This window comes from Sparus aurata, chromosome 12 (assembly GCF_900880675.1).
Source record: "Sparus aurata chromosome 12, fSpaAur1.1, whole genome shotgun sequence".
Classification (NCBI taxonomy): Eukaryota; Metazoa; Chordata; class Actinopteri; order Spariformes; family Sparidae; genus Sparus; species Sparus aurata.
In genome coordinates this window covers 13,320,594-13,337,033 of record NC_044198.1, presented here as the reverse complement: position 1 = coordinate 13,337,033, position 16,440 = coordinate 13,320,594, and the positions used below count along the sequence as shown (strand labels likewise).

The window sequence follows — 16,440 nt, the reverse complement described above, 5'->3', positions numbered from 1 at the left end:
TCATCATCTGATTGACAGTTACGGGTTGTCAGATAGAAGACTAGTCAGCACAAATAATGTCTTTTAGTTTTAGTAAAAAAACAAAAAAACAAAGTCAAAGTGGGGGAGGGGGTTTGAGTTATAGGATTTTTAATGCAACAGCAATGATGAAGTCCAGCGTAATCCACTGCAGCTGAGTAAATCTGCCAAGCCGAGTCAGGAAAATGTCCGTCTGTGTGTTGGCTGACCTATACACTGTCAGATCGCATTCATCCAGCAGTTCTGGCGGTTTGGCACACGCCCTCGTCACCACTTAGGACACAGCAATAGATAGCGTTTGGCCATTTAAGATTTTTGTGGCAGTCATGTTAGCCCTCTAATCCTGCTCCACAGGCGTTGCCAACTATCAATGAATCTGTGCTGGCTGACTTTAGACGTGTTTGGAACTGACAGTGGCAACTGGCTCTGGAGAGATTTGTCAAGAACAAGTATTTATAGTGCTAACATGTGATCCACAGTACCTTCTGGTTGAACTATTTTATCAGCAGAAGTTTAAAAAGATGTCAGTTGTAAGCTATACATCAAATAATTCACTTAAAATCATGGTAGATAAATATCCAGTATGAAACATGTTGCATGTTAATCTCTGAATTCTGTGTTTGCTCAGATTGCTCAGATTTAAGTTGAGCAATCAGATAATCTTAACATAACAGTGTAATATGCCTTAACTATGCAAAGCCTTGACATGTCATACCGCCTAACCTCTGCTCCAACCACACCTTGCCTAACCAAACCCAACTAACCCAACTCAGCTAACCTCTGGCTGCTGGCCTAAAACAGACATAGAGGGTTTATTCAAAATTCTTATAAGAATCACAATAAAACAGTTGGTGATATTCTATTTTTCTTTTTGTCAGCAATTACCATGAAAAGACCTTTATTGTTGTCCAACAAGACCGAGAGTCTACTGCATGCTCGCCGTGCTAAACCATGTATGCATTATGAGAACTGGATACTGGACACCAAAACAACGCCTATGACCTGAGGATGGTGCTATAGGAAAGGTTAAAAGGATCATCAAAGTCATTAGGCTTCTCCCTGTGGGGAGCATGAATATCTGTACCAAAGTCAATGGTAATCCATCCAAAAGTTGTTGACTTTTTTCAGTTATGACTAAAGTGGGGGACAGGCTGACAGAGCGATCCACACTGTCATTCAAATAGACCTACGTCGTATACTTTAAGTTTGGTTAGGTCAAGGCAAGAAACTACATGGTTTGTCTAAGAAAACATCATGGTTTTGGTTAAATCAAATATGTTAGCACAAGCTCTTTGTACTACTTTGCCCGATTTCTTCCTTTGCTAGTAATTACTATGGCAACTTCAGGTCACCCAAACAAGAAATGTAAATATGTGCTGTTATAAGCTTCTTTCACTTTCAACCTATGTGGTGTTTTTTGTGGATTTTTTTTTAATATGGATGGCTTGAGCTTAGTTTGGGTAAAGCCCACATATGTGAATACTTACAGGGAACCAATAGTGCAATAAAACTGTACTCAACTGATTCACTATTTATTTCTTTTTTGAGTAATGCATCATAAAAACTACAAAAACTGCCTTCTTATGAAAACTGCAACTACATATACCATATTTGTGGATGTTTTAGGATTTATGGCTTCAGTTTGTATGTCAGGAATTGGGGCTGAGTGCCATAGATAGGCAGGAAAGTCAGAAAATATTGAGGGTAACGGTAGCTGTCATTTAAAGTTTTGGTCTTTTCATGAGATTTGTTGACAGTAAGAAATAGAAAAAGATGAATACCTGCCTCAAACTTTAAAATTTCATTTTGCTTTTAGGGGAATTTTTCAAGATACTTTCCACTACCAACCCCGGAGTCAAAATACCCCAAAACACACAGAATATTGTGTTTAGCATGGAGTTGGAGATACTGAGATACTATATCTCAAGCTCTGTTTGTGGACAAATGTTGATTATCTTCACAGGACTGTGTGGTCACACCTTTCGGTTCACAAAAATTATGTTTGTTGAAGACACAATCACACATTGACAGTGACACATTTCACGGCAAGTTTGTACTTTGACACATAAAAGTCCTGCCTGAGCCCAGTGGGGTATCAATCTCTGCTACAGCCAGGATGGTTTCAAAGTTTCACAATGGTTGATTTAAGTGAATGCGGCATGCTTCCATGACACTTTTGCCATCTTTGACGTCAACCTCTTGCTAGTCGAATTTCCGCTTTAACATACAAAATATATTTAAAAAAAGATCAGGCTGTGAATAGTAAGCATTAAACCAACAGCAGTAGAGCTGCTACTTCAGTCCACAGTCATCCAATAGCTGAATTAAAATAGTTTAAGCCAAAATCTCAACATAACTTTAAATTTCTTAGGTTACACTACAAGTATCCATGAATGATTACGGGAAAGTATCCAGAATTATAACTTTCCCCAAAAGCAAACTATTCCTTCAAGAAATACATCTAAAGTAAAAAGATGAACCGAGGTCAGAGGATCACATGGATTATATCTCATGCAGACATTTGTTGCAGGGGTCAATAGAAAATAACATTTAGGCTGCTGACGTGATTTGACTCTCTGGTCTCCATAGTCAACGCTACCTGCTGCCTACCTACAACAGCCTCCCCTTTACAGCCAAATATACCCTGCAGCTCAAAGCCCTGGCATCAGCCTCCCTGCACTGTCCTACCCCATGCTACGCCAGCATTCACCCTCTCTCATCCCTTTAATACTGTGCCACGTCCTGGCAGGGCTTTCCGGGGATTTGTGCAGAGAAAGAGGAGAAAGAGGGAGCAGAATTCGGCAGAAGTCATCCAGAGGTACGGAGCGTCCCGCAGCCACGGTGTGCTTTGCTAAGAGCACCGCTTGCACCTGTTTTTCGCCATAGCTCCGTTCTCGCTTGTTTACAGCCGTATCTAATCTCACTAAGCCAAAGAGTCACAACGTGGCGCTTGAAGGTCCATGGACGTCCTGCTTACAGTGCTCCAATTTTCTAGGATAGATTTTAACTGCCAAACACAGTGAATCAGATTTTTATTCCAAGACAAAACTGAATTGTATCTGTTTTTCAAAAACGTGAAAAAAATATTGTATATTGTCGAGTCATCCATTATGATCACTGGTATTACCCTAACAGAAAAAAGTAGGCATTTGTATTTCCTTACAGGTTAAAAGAAAATTAGGTTTTTTGGGCAAAATATTTTTTTTTTCAATCATTGGAAACATGGAGTTAGACTCTGTAACAGACATCACTAACAAGTTGAGAAACTGTCCCACTCAGGCCCAGATGCTCCATCACACAGGGGCAGATGGTGCATGTGACACCATGCAGTACATCTCAATTCTTTTGACATCTCGATATCGTCCATCTGCAGTGTCAGCGCATTAACATGGTGTGTTATTTCATCAAAATGAGTGATTTGAACATGAGGAAAAAATAGCAGAGGAAACTTTTGGGAGCACTTTGCCTCTTTGCACTAAAATCCTTTATCCATCTGAAGATTGTATTTTATCACACCCAGACCATGTCCACCCTGAGGCAGTGGATATTAAAAATGCATGTTTACTTTTTGAATTTTGTCCTTCATCCTCTCCAAGCTGGCTGTTTGACCTCTAAAATCAGATCAAACAAAAAATAGTCAATAAATGAGAAATCACAGCTCATATTTCAGTGTGGACACTCATGAATTGATATTTCTTGAGTATGTGATGCATTCCTCGGTGAAACACTTTGTTCTTGAGCCTTATTTCTCTGTAACTATCAAACTTCACTCTGAAAACAGCAGAAAGCTTCTTTTCAGATTTGATCAGTGGTAGAAACATTTGCGTTTACCGCTTTGTGTTTCCAGGTGGTATTGTGGTTGACAGCTGCATTACTCTTTTACTTTTTATGTTGTGGTTTTACCACTTTTACCTAAGGTTCTCATATTATACTCATTTTGAGGTTCATACTTTTATTTTGTCTGTCTACTAGAAAATGTTTACAAACTTTAGTGTTCAGAAACACATACTGTTCATTGCTGCAGCACTTTTATTCACCCTCTGTCTAAACACTCGGATTTAGTCCCCCCTCCCAAAAATCCCAGTCTGCTCTGATTGGTCAGCTCCCAAAGGCCGGAGCCAGCCACCCTATGTCTGCATCAGCTCTGCTGTGTTTTTGCAACCATGGGCGTTGCAAAAATGGGCATGGCTGAAGGCGGTCACTGTGTAGTTGTGACATTACAAATTTATTGAAGTTTTGATGGCCCGTTTAATGTAAGATTCAGAAAAATGTGGTTATGCGCATTTGATACTATCAGTTTTTATAGCACCTTGACCAGCTTTATCGTCAAAAAGATATCGTAATCTCACTTTCTACAATACGGGAGAGGAAATGAAAAAAGATACTCTTTGATCCTTGCACTGTTTAACAAAGTGGCTAACTGTAATAGGTTCCTGGCCAGAAATAGAACTGTGAAACAAACTTATTTATGCAAAAATTACACAGGTTTTGAGTACAACGTCCATGTTCCCAAAGCAAACAAAACTCTACTATAGACAAGGAATAACAGTAAAGGACATCATCAAAGAAACATACAAGACAAGAAGAAGAAGGAGAAGAAGAAGAAGAAGAAGAAACGGGAAGGATAATTAGTAGATGGAACAAGAGTAGGCAGTAGAGACTCTAAGTATGTGAGAAAAAATATAAGAAAATATACAAAAATAGGGAAATATGGAAATGAGTAAGAACGTTGAAGAAAGAGCTGACGAGGGACGGATTCAGATTGTCTTTACTTGGAAGTGGAGGCGGACACGTTTTCTCTCACATTTCCTCTCTTTCTCTCTAAATCTCATTAACTGTCTCCACACCTTTCCTTCGTGGGCAGCTGAGGTTTAAGCACAAGACAATCAGGGTAAAAATATGTCTGTCTGGCTCTGTGTACTGTTGTGTTTAAGATTTATCATTATTAAATATGATTATTCTATTGTGGCATGATACAATTAGTGTTGGTCATGAAAACTGCAGTGACTTTTACTGCTTGATTTTGCAAGTTAAACCCTCAGTTTTATTCATGGAGCCCCAAATATAAAATCACTCTGCCTCAGTTGTGTTTGTTAACCGGTGATGACATTTTCTCCGGAAGGTAAACTGAGAACAAGGAGCTTAAAAGTCTTTCTTTTTCTGCTCCTTTTATGTTGCTCCTATTTTTATGTGCTTCTCCACCGCTAGATCAACATAGACCCACACACACAAACACAGACGCGCTCTCAAACCACATGCAGAGATCATTAATCATGTGTGTCGACTGGCTGCTCGGTGTGCTGGAACTGTGTTTAGATGCGACATGGGAGGGAGGCAGAGAGATAAAAGGATGTTTATCTGGGGCTCTTGCATAGAACATCATGTCAGCATCAGGCAGGAAGTCGCACAGAGAAACTATACAAACACTCGTGCTTTGTTGTTATTTAAGACACTAAATGGATTTCAAGGGGGAACATGGTAATGCAAATTACCTGTAGACTACAAAGATGTATAGGGTGCTTTAATATTGCAAGGAGACATGAAAACTCAAAAACCCTCCAAATGGAAAACAAAAGAGAAACTACAACATGTTTGTAGTCAAGCTCATCAACCATGTATCCCAAAGCATTTACTATGATAGTTTGACATATTCTGTCATTGCCTATACCGATATTAGGGAGTAGGAAGTTAGGATATCAATATATTGGCCAATATACACACTTTTTTCTGTTTCTCTTTCTGAATTATAATCTCAAAAGAGACGTTTCCATATCATGGCATATCGGTAGTGGATTCCGTCAGGGACGCTATCCCCATTATTGGCAAAATGACCAAAAATGTGTCCCCCTTGTTAACCTCAAATCCCTCTCCATCCCTGAACATCACTAATAGGCAGATTGCTCTCCAGGTCCGGACCCAGACACCATTACTTTCTGGACCTATAACTGATGAGTTATTGAGAATTAATACATTTTGGCAGAGTGTTTTCTATTTGAGGCGGCAAAGCTTTTCTAGCCTTTACGGCACCAGTGGCCCAGGAAATTCAAAGACCAATCGCATGTGTAATCACGTGAGGCTACTCGGTCAATAAAATCTGTGTATTGCGTTAAGCGATGTGATTCCAGTTAGACGGATATGCATACAGACGAGAGGAGAAATTCAAGACTGTGGCGATAACTAAATGCAGCTCGGTGAAGAGCCACTACTGGACAAAGCACAGAGCTTTTATGAGCAAACTTACTCACGCAAAGCCCACCTGGGGGCACATTAAATAATATAGCACTGAAACTGAATCATACCGCATGTGTGAAATTATGATGTTTGGGATCTTCGCTTGAGGACATTTTTCTAATCGGACCTCACAGATCACCGACTGCAGATCAGCCTATAAATCTGATCAATATCAGCCAATATTATCGGCCAACCTATAAACAGGTTTATTTTTAACTTTATACACATTTACCAGTACGTTCCAGGAATACATTTGTATGATTATACAGGGCTGCCAAAAGTCTTGACCGTGCCAGGACAAGATGATCTCCAATCGTCCCCCAGGCACATTATTTGATTAGTTAGGGATTATTTTAAGGCCATTTGGGCTCCTAAAGCAGATCTATACAGTAGTACAAACTTGCCCTATCAAGCTGACACCACAGTTCTGCACCTGTGAGTCTCCTGATGAATAAGGATGTCGACAGACAAAAATATCCTTCATTTTATGGCATCATTAGCCCGTGATTAGTCTCAATGATATACAGTATTCACTGTATTTTTTTTTCACTGTAACTGCATTTGAATAATGAAGTTTATAAAAAGTCTGCTTAGTGCATCCAAGTTCTTTTACAAAAAGATTTCATTTATCTTTCTCATCTTGTTCTCTATTGCTGCTGATCTCTGAGAGCTACCATGCAAAATTTCATTGTATGACTACAATGACATATATAGTGTCTTGTGTCTTTCATCAGAAGTTGCATCCTAGGCCACGTGACTGTGGAAGTTCTTCAGTCTACAAGTCCTGGAGTGAAATTAGTTATGAGGGAAAAATAATAACAAATTGTGTACAAGTACTGTTGTGTATTAACTCAGCTGGTATTAGCGCATAAATCAAACTTGCAGTGCAATATGTCCTGCATTTTAATCAGAAGGAATAAATACTGAAGTAATCACACAAAAAAAAAAACCTACGAAACCCACGCTAATGTTAAAGAGGAGTGATGCACAGGAAACATATGGAGTCAGGCAGGCTTGCAAGAGATATGCAGAGTGGTGGTTCACCATCTGCTCTTTATAAACAGGATGTAATGTGGAATTATATGAAAATGAATAAATGTATTATTTATTAATATATAATTTATTGTTGGAGCAGCTGACCTTAGCAACAGAAATGGCGTCTAAGGTAGCATTTGTTAAAATTAGACTCAAATTATTTGATACGTCTTTTAAAATCATAACCTTCAATTACATTTACAGGAATTCGATAACTATTTTAAGCATGTAGCTGCCTCTACATCTCGCTCAGCATCTTAGCCACTATTCCTTGAGAATTCCAGTAATGGACAGGTTCTTGCCTCAAATATAAATAAGATCACTCAGGGCAGGAAACCAAATGACATCCCAGTTCAACAGGGACAACCCCAACAAAGCAGTGTATACTCTGCCTGTAACCAATTCAAGAAACACACCATTATGTATCAGTTTGACAGAATAAACCCCGTCTGATTCACCATCATTGCCTCTGATGCATCAAACCTACAAAACCCTAAATAAGGGTTTCCCTTTTGGCTGTTGTTACATGAATGAATCTCCTGCGTCTTATAAATCTACACTATAAAAGGATGAAAAGAGGTACTTTGGCTATGTGGTACATTACACCCACACCGATCCTGTGTGGGGAAGTGTTTTCCACTCACACTGACGAGGAAATGTGCATATTTACCTCTAATTATGTCTTTTTTAACCTCTTTTCGTAGAAATAGAAGCCTGACACTAAACTCTCCTCTTTTTGTCTTGCCTTGCCTCCATTTCCCGCCCACCCCTCCCTCTTTTCTCTCCACTCCTTTCTTCTTTACGTTTTGCTTCTTTCTCTGTCCTCTGTTATCCCTCCTCTGCTTTGATTTCTCTACCCACAGGAACTTCCGGAAGCATCTTCGGATGGTGGGCAGTAGAAGGATTAAAGCACAGAGTGAGTCAGAGATGTGTGTGTGGTTGATATGTTTGCTCAAATTGACTGTGATGTTGTTCACCCCGCCACCATCCCTGTTTTTTTTCTGTTTTCTGGTGTGTCTTTGCATGAGTCTGTGGCACCGAACACTGCTGCTTTGTCGGGATTTTGTAACGCTTTGTTGCATTTTCCTTGAGGATTATCTGTGCATCGGTGTGTTTGATCCGCCAGCGATATGAGTCTGTGCATGTGTGTGTGCGCATGTGTATATGTCTGGGTGTGTAAGTTGTAGGTGATCTCTTCCTGTTGCATCGCTTTTGAATGTTTAGGAGTTTGTTTGACTGGTCGGGTGTAAAGTTTGAAGACAAAGCCACTCAGTGATGTTGATATTTTTAAAAAAAAGCAAAAGTGATGATTGTTAATGAGGGAAGTGAGTGTGTTTGTGTGAGTGTTAATGCAAGTCTATAAGACACTGACAGAAAAAATAGACTTCTTCTAGAGTGGATGGGATCAATGGAAATTAGTGTAATTATGTGATGTGACTAGTCTGTAATCAATCAGCTTGTCAAGTGTTCTGACACTGAAAAGTGAACAAAAAGAAAATGGTGTTGGAACCAAGCTAAACTAGATAATCTATGCTCCAAGATCAGTTTTTGCGGGTAAAAGCGCTTTGCTCAGCACCACTAACTGTGTAGGTAATGGATAAGATGATTGATCGCGCAACGTTTTGTTTTCTTTTGTGATTGTTACTTTCTTAATTGCTGTGGCGGCCACGTCAAAATGTTTCCAGGAGAAGGGTTGCTCCTGGTGTTTCACATGATATAAGGTGATGATTTAAAAAAAATAAAAAACTCACAGGGTGAGTCACACAGGTGCTCCAAAACTTCCTCCAAAAATGGTCACAAAATGCAACTAAACGGTCGCAGCCTGGAGCTCTGAATTTCTGAAATTACTCCCTGGTCCTGGTCCAATACCATAAGGTCAGAATGGAAATGTGTAAACGTGGCTTACGGTTGTCAGTTTTGTAATAGTTCAATATTTGGGAAAGCAAATATTTCGTGATTTGTTAAAACTGTTTTGACAGACAACCCTGAACCCATTTAAAACCCAAACCTGTCACCAATTGTTGTGAATAAATTTTGTACCTTAACAGATTTTTTTTGCACTGTAGACATTAGGTAAAACCCCAAATCTTGTTGCTGCTGACAGAAATGTCAAAGTTGTTCCACACCTCAGACTTTCCCTGCTGTAAAGAGGAACCAGTTCTGCTGGAGCGAATGTCTTCCGCCGACAATTTTGTCACACATCTCTGCATCGCTTTGGGTGATTAAGCCAATAAAATAAATTATTTATATTAGATGAAAGCAGTATCAATTAAGGAATATTGACCCCTAGTAACGGGTTCTGACTGTACAAATCAAGGCTCTGGTTAAGGAGATGTTTTCTGAAATTCCATGATTAGATAAACAAATTAGAACATTAATAGGAAATAAAAAATGCACTCAACTACATACATTTACAAAATAGAAAAAGGGATCACTGGATAATGCCAGGTTCAAAATCCTTGTCATTTTGTTGATATATTACAGTCAAGGATTACATTTCTCAATATCACTCCATAAATCAGAAATAGGAATAAGGAATGAATGTTACATATAGCTGGCTATGAATGTAGAAATACAGAATATAGAGGAATGCAACCAGAAAATGTTGTATAGTAAGTGCTACTGAAATGGAGATCTCCAGCATTTTTAGAAAATAAACTGTCATACGGTACTGCCCTGAAACTGAAAAACCCCTGTTGATTTCTTACAAAAAGACTATTTTAGACTTAGATATTTTATTACAAGTTTTCTGATATTTTACATTTAAATATGCAAAGTAGGCAATCTAATTAAAAATGCAATAATTTGCACACAATGTCGATACATGTCTAGAACAGAAATCTCAACTAAAATAAGCACCAACATTTGTATTTTGGAATATTCTTTCCACCATGTTTAAAGATGACATGTTGTAATGTCAATCACAAAAAAAATGTCACGATAATGAGAAGAAAGACATCAAAAATGACGCTGACCTCCTAACTGCTCCAGCGAAAGAAAAGACTTTTGTTCTTGAAAAGAATACGTTTGTACGAGCGACAAAATGAACAGAGAAGCATTAGCGAGGATTCATCAATCCACAGAGGCCAAAAAAATACGGGTGCTCGAGGGACACTGTTGATTAACCATGTCAAACACTTTCATGCAGACTAAAAATATTCTAAGAGCATGGTGATTACTGCTCAAAGCAGAGCTGATTTTATCAAAGAGTCGCAACTCAGAAAATCTGTGAAACAAGAACAGTCCTTTGAAATCCTCAGTGATGATCACAGGGACAGACATGAGCTGCAGGATCCTTTATGATGTTGGAGATATAACATTGTTAGAATACTGTGCGTCTGTTTGGCAGTTTGTACACGCAGGCATTTGTTTGTGCAGAGGAGGGATGACACTGTGTGTAACTGTGAACTTGTAGCTGCATCCGCCTTTGCACTTGTGTGTTCTGGGTGGTGAGTGTGTAGCTGAAGTGGCCGGTTTGCGGGCTTGTTAGTGTGTGTGTGTGTGTGTGTGTGTGAATGCGTGAGCGTGACTCTCTCTCCCCACCTGCACTAGCGTTCGCTGAGCGTAGATCGAAGAGTTTCAGCCGTTCCTGGAGTGACCCCACCCCGGTCAAGACTGACTCTACTCATGAACCCAAAGACAGTGAGTTCACACAGACCACACAATACACATGCACACACAGAGACGCTGACACACAGATTAGGGTAGACAAAAAAATGTGTGCAATTAAAAACTGATGGAAAAAGGCTTTAACTCTGAAGTAACCAAACCACATTTACACGCTCGTTCATAAATGTCCGTGTATGTGTAGCAAAAATGTGTGTGAAGGTTCAAATGGTACAAGAAATTTGCATGGGAATGAAAAGCATACTGGGAGTTTTAAGGACATACAAGGACATTCTATCTCATCAGTAAATGTGATTAGAGGGTATCAAATAACAACAAAGTCGATGGGTAACTCCACCAGTTTTATGTGTTAAAGTGTGTTTACAGGTCTTGGGGAGCACTACTAAGTAGTATAAAACCGGTGATATCGCACATTGTCTAAGTTGCATTGTGGGTAATGTAGGCACCAGGTTTTGAGAAGGAAAAAATATGCGTGGAACAAAAAAAGGCGACATATCGGATTCTCTGTTTGTGAATTGTCTACAATGAGTCCATGGCTATGTCCAAAATCACCCACTCATCCCTAGTCACTACATAGGGAGTCCAACATGGTGGACTATATAGTGAGCTCAACGGCAGAAATAAAAACGCACTTACAGGCACTACTCTGGCACCGTTAATGACGCCACTACTCTTGCGCAGTTGAAACTTGGCTTGAAACCTCTATGCGTTTGTCCACAGCACAATGCATGATGGTAAATATTGCTTGGTAAGTGACCATCGGTTGTACGCTACTTTTCGCGATGCATTGTGGGATACTTTGAGTGCACTATATAGGGTATAATATTTCCCACTAGACATTCGGACAGCTCTACAAAATGGCGTAGTTACTATGTAGTGCACTGTATAGGGAGTAGTGAGTGATTTCGGACACAGCCCAAGTGTTTTTAAAAATATGTCGCTCCACATTACCCACAATGCAACTCAGCCATTGAGTGACATCACTTGAAGCATTTTTTTTTTCAGATTAGCAGCTACCTCCGGAGCCCCAAAAGGCTTTTATACTTTTTTTTTCTTTCAAATGTAGTAGTGCTCACAAAGACCTGTACACCTACTGTGATGTGAAAATGAGGGGAGCTGCCCTTTAATTGTCATGTTTAATGTTCTTTAAGTACATCAATCAGGACAAGGATGCATTTTCATTCATCTCCAGAGAAAACTGTAAATTAAACATTCCAATCACAGCCAGATACAAACATGTCACTTTAAAGAGCTTAATCAAAAAGTCCTTAAGTGTCCACTCATTCTCAAGTGTTTACAATCTGCCCAAAATGCCGCAGTGAACAGTGAGAACATATTTTGAACAATGTGTGCGGTCATAAATTACCCGTCCGGCCCTTTGTGCCCTCACATCTTGACTGGCAGATTGATTACAGCTTGAATTTACTTTGTGCTCACTCTGTACTTCCGTCATCAATTAATTTGCTTACACAAGTGGCTCATATGGAGTTGAAAGCCGCTTAGAACTTAGTATTTGTCAGCTCTAAAAGGGGTCTGGTAATCAGCACTTTGATATATGAGCCAACTTCTGTACAGCTGGAATGAGGCCATCTAATCGGGAGCGTTCAATGGAGGTTAACCAGTTAAATAAGTATTTTCATAAAGTTGAGAAATGCGAACTACACCAGCAAAGAACGGGGTTCTGGCAAAAGTACAGTACAGCACAGTTTCTTTCCTTTCCTTCCTCCAAACAAAGCTAAACTATGCATGTTTCTTTGAGTAGTACTTTATTTTTTGGTTTTGGGATTCATTTTTGCATATTAAGAGGACTGAGTACTTGTTTTTTTCTATCATGACATCCCTGATTTAACTTTGTCTATGACTGGCCAACTGGAAGGCATCCTAATATAACTGGCATCAATACCAGTGTTTTAAATGGTGATCATTGAAAGTTACTTGGAAGTTAAAGCCACATTTCCATCAAGTATCATGTCTGCAGCCTGCACAGACAGACACATGCAGAATAAGAACTGGACTGCAGACATCTCTGTTGAAGGTGACATTTTGTCATCGCCGTTTTATTGGCTCAGAAACAACTAACACGTTGAAAATCCCCGGACATTCGCACATAAAACACGCGACACGTACAAACTGACTGTCTCTGCTGTTGACTCTGACCCTGTCCATCTGTCTCCCTATGACCGTGGGTCTTTCTTCAACTTTGTGATGCTCTCTCTCTCTGTGAGTATGTCTTCAAAAATGGAGTGTGTGTCTAAGTCCGAGTGTGTCGAGCTGGTACGGATGTGAAAGCGGGGACGTGTGTCTAAGTGTTTCTAAAAGGGGCTTTGAATACGTGAATCAACACTGTTTGCATGTGCTGTTAGTCTCTGTTGACGTCGGAGTATCTGTTGTTTTTATGTTTTTTCTCCACCTCCATCTTCAGTGTTTCTGTGTGATGAAAAATAAATGGACTTTTGATGATGGTCTAATAGTGTGGTTGATGCCTCGTTCTTCGTCTTTCCTGAGGGAAAAGTATTGTTCCCCAGGGGAGCTACATTAATTGTCAATCTTTCTTGTCATTTTCTTCTTTTTTGCTTCAATTCTCCTTTTCAAACTGCTCTTAACTGCTGGGTACCAGATACTTTTTTAGTATGTCTTTGTTAGAAGTCTTCAAACTAGAACTTGACTGTACTTCAAGGCCTCTTTTAATCATAATGTTTTGAAAGACAGACAGAAGGCATTTTAAATCATGATTTAGGTGTTAGTAATTATACACCAATAGTCCTTTCTATTTAATTGTCATGATTAGCAATGCCGGGGAAACAGCATGCAGACCCAGGAACTGTGGCAGCCATCGCTAATGAAATTAATTACACCTGTGCTTTACCTACTGTTGCATCAACATGTCTGCTGGTACACAAACTTGCTTAAGTTGGTTGTCTGAAATGGTTCAAATAAAAGCAATATAGATGTATTAATAAGGTAGTTGTATAAGTTGGTATAAGTGGTACAGGCATAAAGTGGTACATACAAAATAAAGATCACAAAAATCAACCAAACTGCAGGATCCACATGGCACGCTCCATCTCCAGCACATAAAACATTAAATCACGAAAGAAAGTGTGAAATTAACACAACTGAAGCAAGTCAATAATAACAGGCAGGTCATATTGAGGTCATAGGTCCAATTACCTGCCAAGCATCTTTCGTAAGTGTTTTTCCAAACAGTTCACAAGGAAGTATTCCTAGATGGTTCTATGCAACAAATCATCTGGCGCATCAGGTTATCCATCTATCTGAATCTTGTCTAAATACCAACAAGCCACCACTAAAATATTATTTTTCCAAGGACACAACAAGCTCAAGCAGCTGACTTTTCATGTTTAAGTCTTCCCAGCCCATCAGCAGTTATTAAGACCATTAGCAATCACAGGATGCAAAATGTCAAAAAGCACAACTTTCCTTCTTAGAAAAGCAGTCTGAGTTTTCATAGCCCTCCTTGTTAGCTCTCCTGCTGCTACACTCACTATCAATCATTCTTTTTTCAGCGTCTGCCAGCTGTCTCTTCTTTCTCCTGTTCCATCTGTCATTTTCATATGCCGCCACCATTATCAAACAACTCCATCCCCCATCCTCTCCTCCGCATTCACCTCTCTCCACTTCCTGGACACGTCCGTCCTTCACTCCCAGAGTTTCTCTTTCTGTGTCACCTTTTTTGCCTCCCACTCAACACTTCTGCCTACACCCTATTATCTGATGTCCATTTCCTCACCGGTGTGCTATATTCTCTTCTAGGCGGAGACCTGCAGGCTTCCTGTGGTACACTGGATGAAGGAGGCGTTGATGATAATTTAGACTGGGAGGAGGAGAGAGAGATGGAGAGGCTGGCCTGCGAAGGAGACGACTTTGTACCTCCCAAAATCATGGTGAGAGATCAGTTTTAAAAAAATAATAATTCAAAGATGACACTGCTAGCTTACCAACAGCCTGCTAGACTTCTAGACACTGAAGTGTGCATGAAGATGAATAACTGACTGGTGCAGGAGGAAACAGTGATAGCGTCGGAGAGGTTTTCTTGTCCGAGATCCTTTATTGATTTTTTTTTTCAGAAGATGGTTTACTCTGGTCAGATTTCAGACAGAATTTTGTAACAAACTAGATTTTTGTCTTTTGTTGTATACTGGTGAATCCCAAATAGTGGTGTTTTTTCTTGAACTGAGAATCTTTAATACTAGTGACTATTAATTGAATGTACCTAACCTGCAAAAAGCCACCAGGGTGAAGTCAAGCTGTTGCTGTAAAATAGCCATAACCTTTTAAAGAGTAATTCAAACAGCTGACAGTTATCAAGGCATAAGACCAGTGATCCGTTGATCTTTACAAATCAAGATGTGATGACAGCCAACAGTGCTGAGGTGGGTCCACAGTCTGGTTATCATACACAAAGGTTCCCAACACTTAGAGACGGAAAGAGGTTGTGATTCCGATTGTAGCAACATTATTTCCATAGTTTGGAGCTGAATTTTGTGTTTGTCTGTCACATCAACATGAACGCCATCTTGGCTCCCTCTCCAAATAGCCGAGTTTGAGTAAAGACAATGGAAGTAAATCCTCACTTTAAATGTAAATATGGATCACTCCAAATGTGCTATGCTGTTGGAGCAAGTAGTTGCAAGTAGTGGCAGTGAGAAAAGGTAAATCGTGTCTATAAATCACAACTTTTGATGCGGTAAGATGCATGATAATTGTTTTATGATGATGCCGCAGCCCTCTAAATCAAAATCGAACCAAATTGCAAGGTGCCTAGAGGTTACAACTCCTATACTACATACTACCTCTTATATTACCCCTTATGTTAAAAGGTTTGTGTTAGGGCTTACTTCAGAACTACAGAGTTACAGCAGACCAAGGTTAAAATTGTTGATGCAGTATCTTAAAGAAAACGAAGGTATTCTCTACCTTAACACAGGCACGACAGTTTATCTTTCCTCTCATTTCTCTGACCCCCCCCCCCCCTTACATCTCTCACATCCTACTATATCTCTATTTCCTCTCCCTCCTCTGTCCTTCACCTTTAGCTGATCTCTTCTAAGGTCCCCAAGGCAGAGTACGTTCCCACTATAATCCGGAGGGATGACCCATCCATCATCCCCATCCTCTATGTGAGTGCTGACAGATGCATTACACTACATGGACATGCACCACGCATTCAAGTTGTTTCTTTCCATGGTGTGTATGATAGATTGCAATGTAAATGCATTTTTCATTATGTTTTATGCACATTTATTTTCCTTAGGACCATGAACATGCAACTTTTGATGATATTTTGGGTGAGTAAATAATCCTGTTTATGTTAGTATCCATCTTTTTCAATTGTGACAATTGTATACTTTTTTGAGGTATGTAAATGGAACACTAGTGTCCAGCTAATTAATGTAATCTCAAAGATGAAAACAATAGACACATATGTTTTATTTGAAAAATACATATATATCTATATGACATTCAATCTATAAAAAGAGGTTTAAAGGAGGACATCACTCCCTTCCT

The 16,440-nt window shown here is 39.5% G+C and overlaps 1 protein-coding gene across 4 annotated transcripts in view; it reads left to right on the top strand.

The window, feature by feature from the left end:
- nsmfa (NMDA receptor synaptonuclear signaling and neuronal migration factor a) overlaps nt 1-16,440 on the top strand; it is a 48,890-nt gene that overhangs the window by 20,609 nt on the left and 11,841 nt on the right. For 3 of the 4 annotated variants that reach the window (XM_030435964.1, XM_030435962.1, XM_030435961.1), the window contains 5 exons: nt 8,148-8,200; nt 10,837-10,926; nt 14,686-14,816; nt 15,969-16,052; nt 16,187-16,220. In XM_030435964.1, coding sequence (XP_030291824.1) covers nt 8,148-8,200; nt 10,837-10,926; nt 14,686-14,816; nt 15,969-16,052; nt 16,187-16,220 — 392 coding nt within the window. The remainder of the gene's footprint in view (nt 1-8,147; nt 8,201-10,836; nt 10,927-14,685; nt 14,817-15,968; nt 16,053-16,186; nt 16,221-16,440) is intronic. The other variant, XM_030435963.1, reaches the window with a different exon arrangement.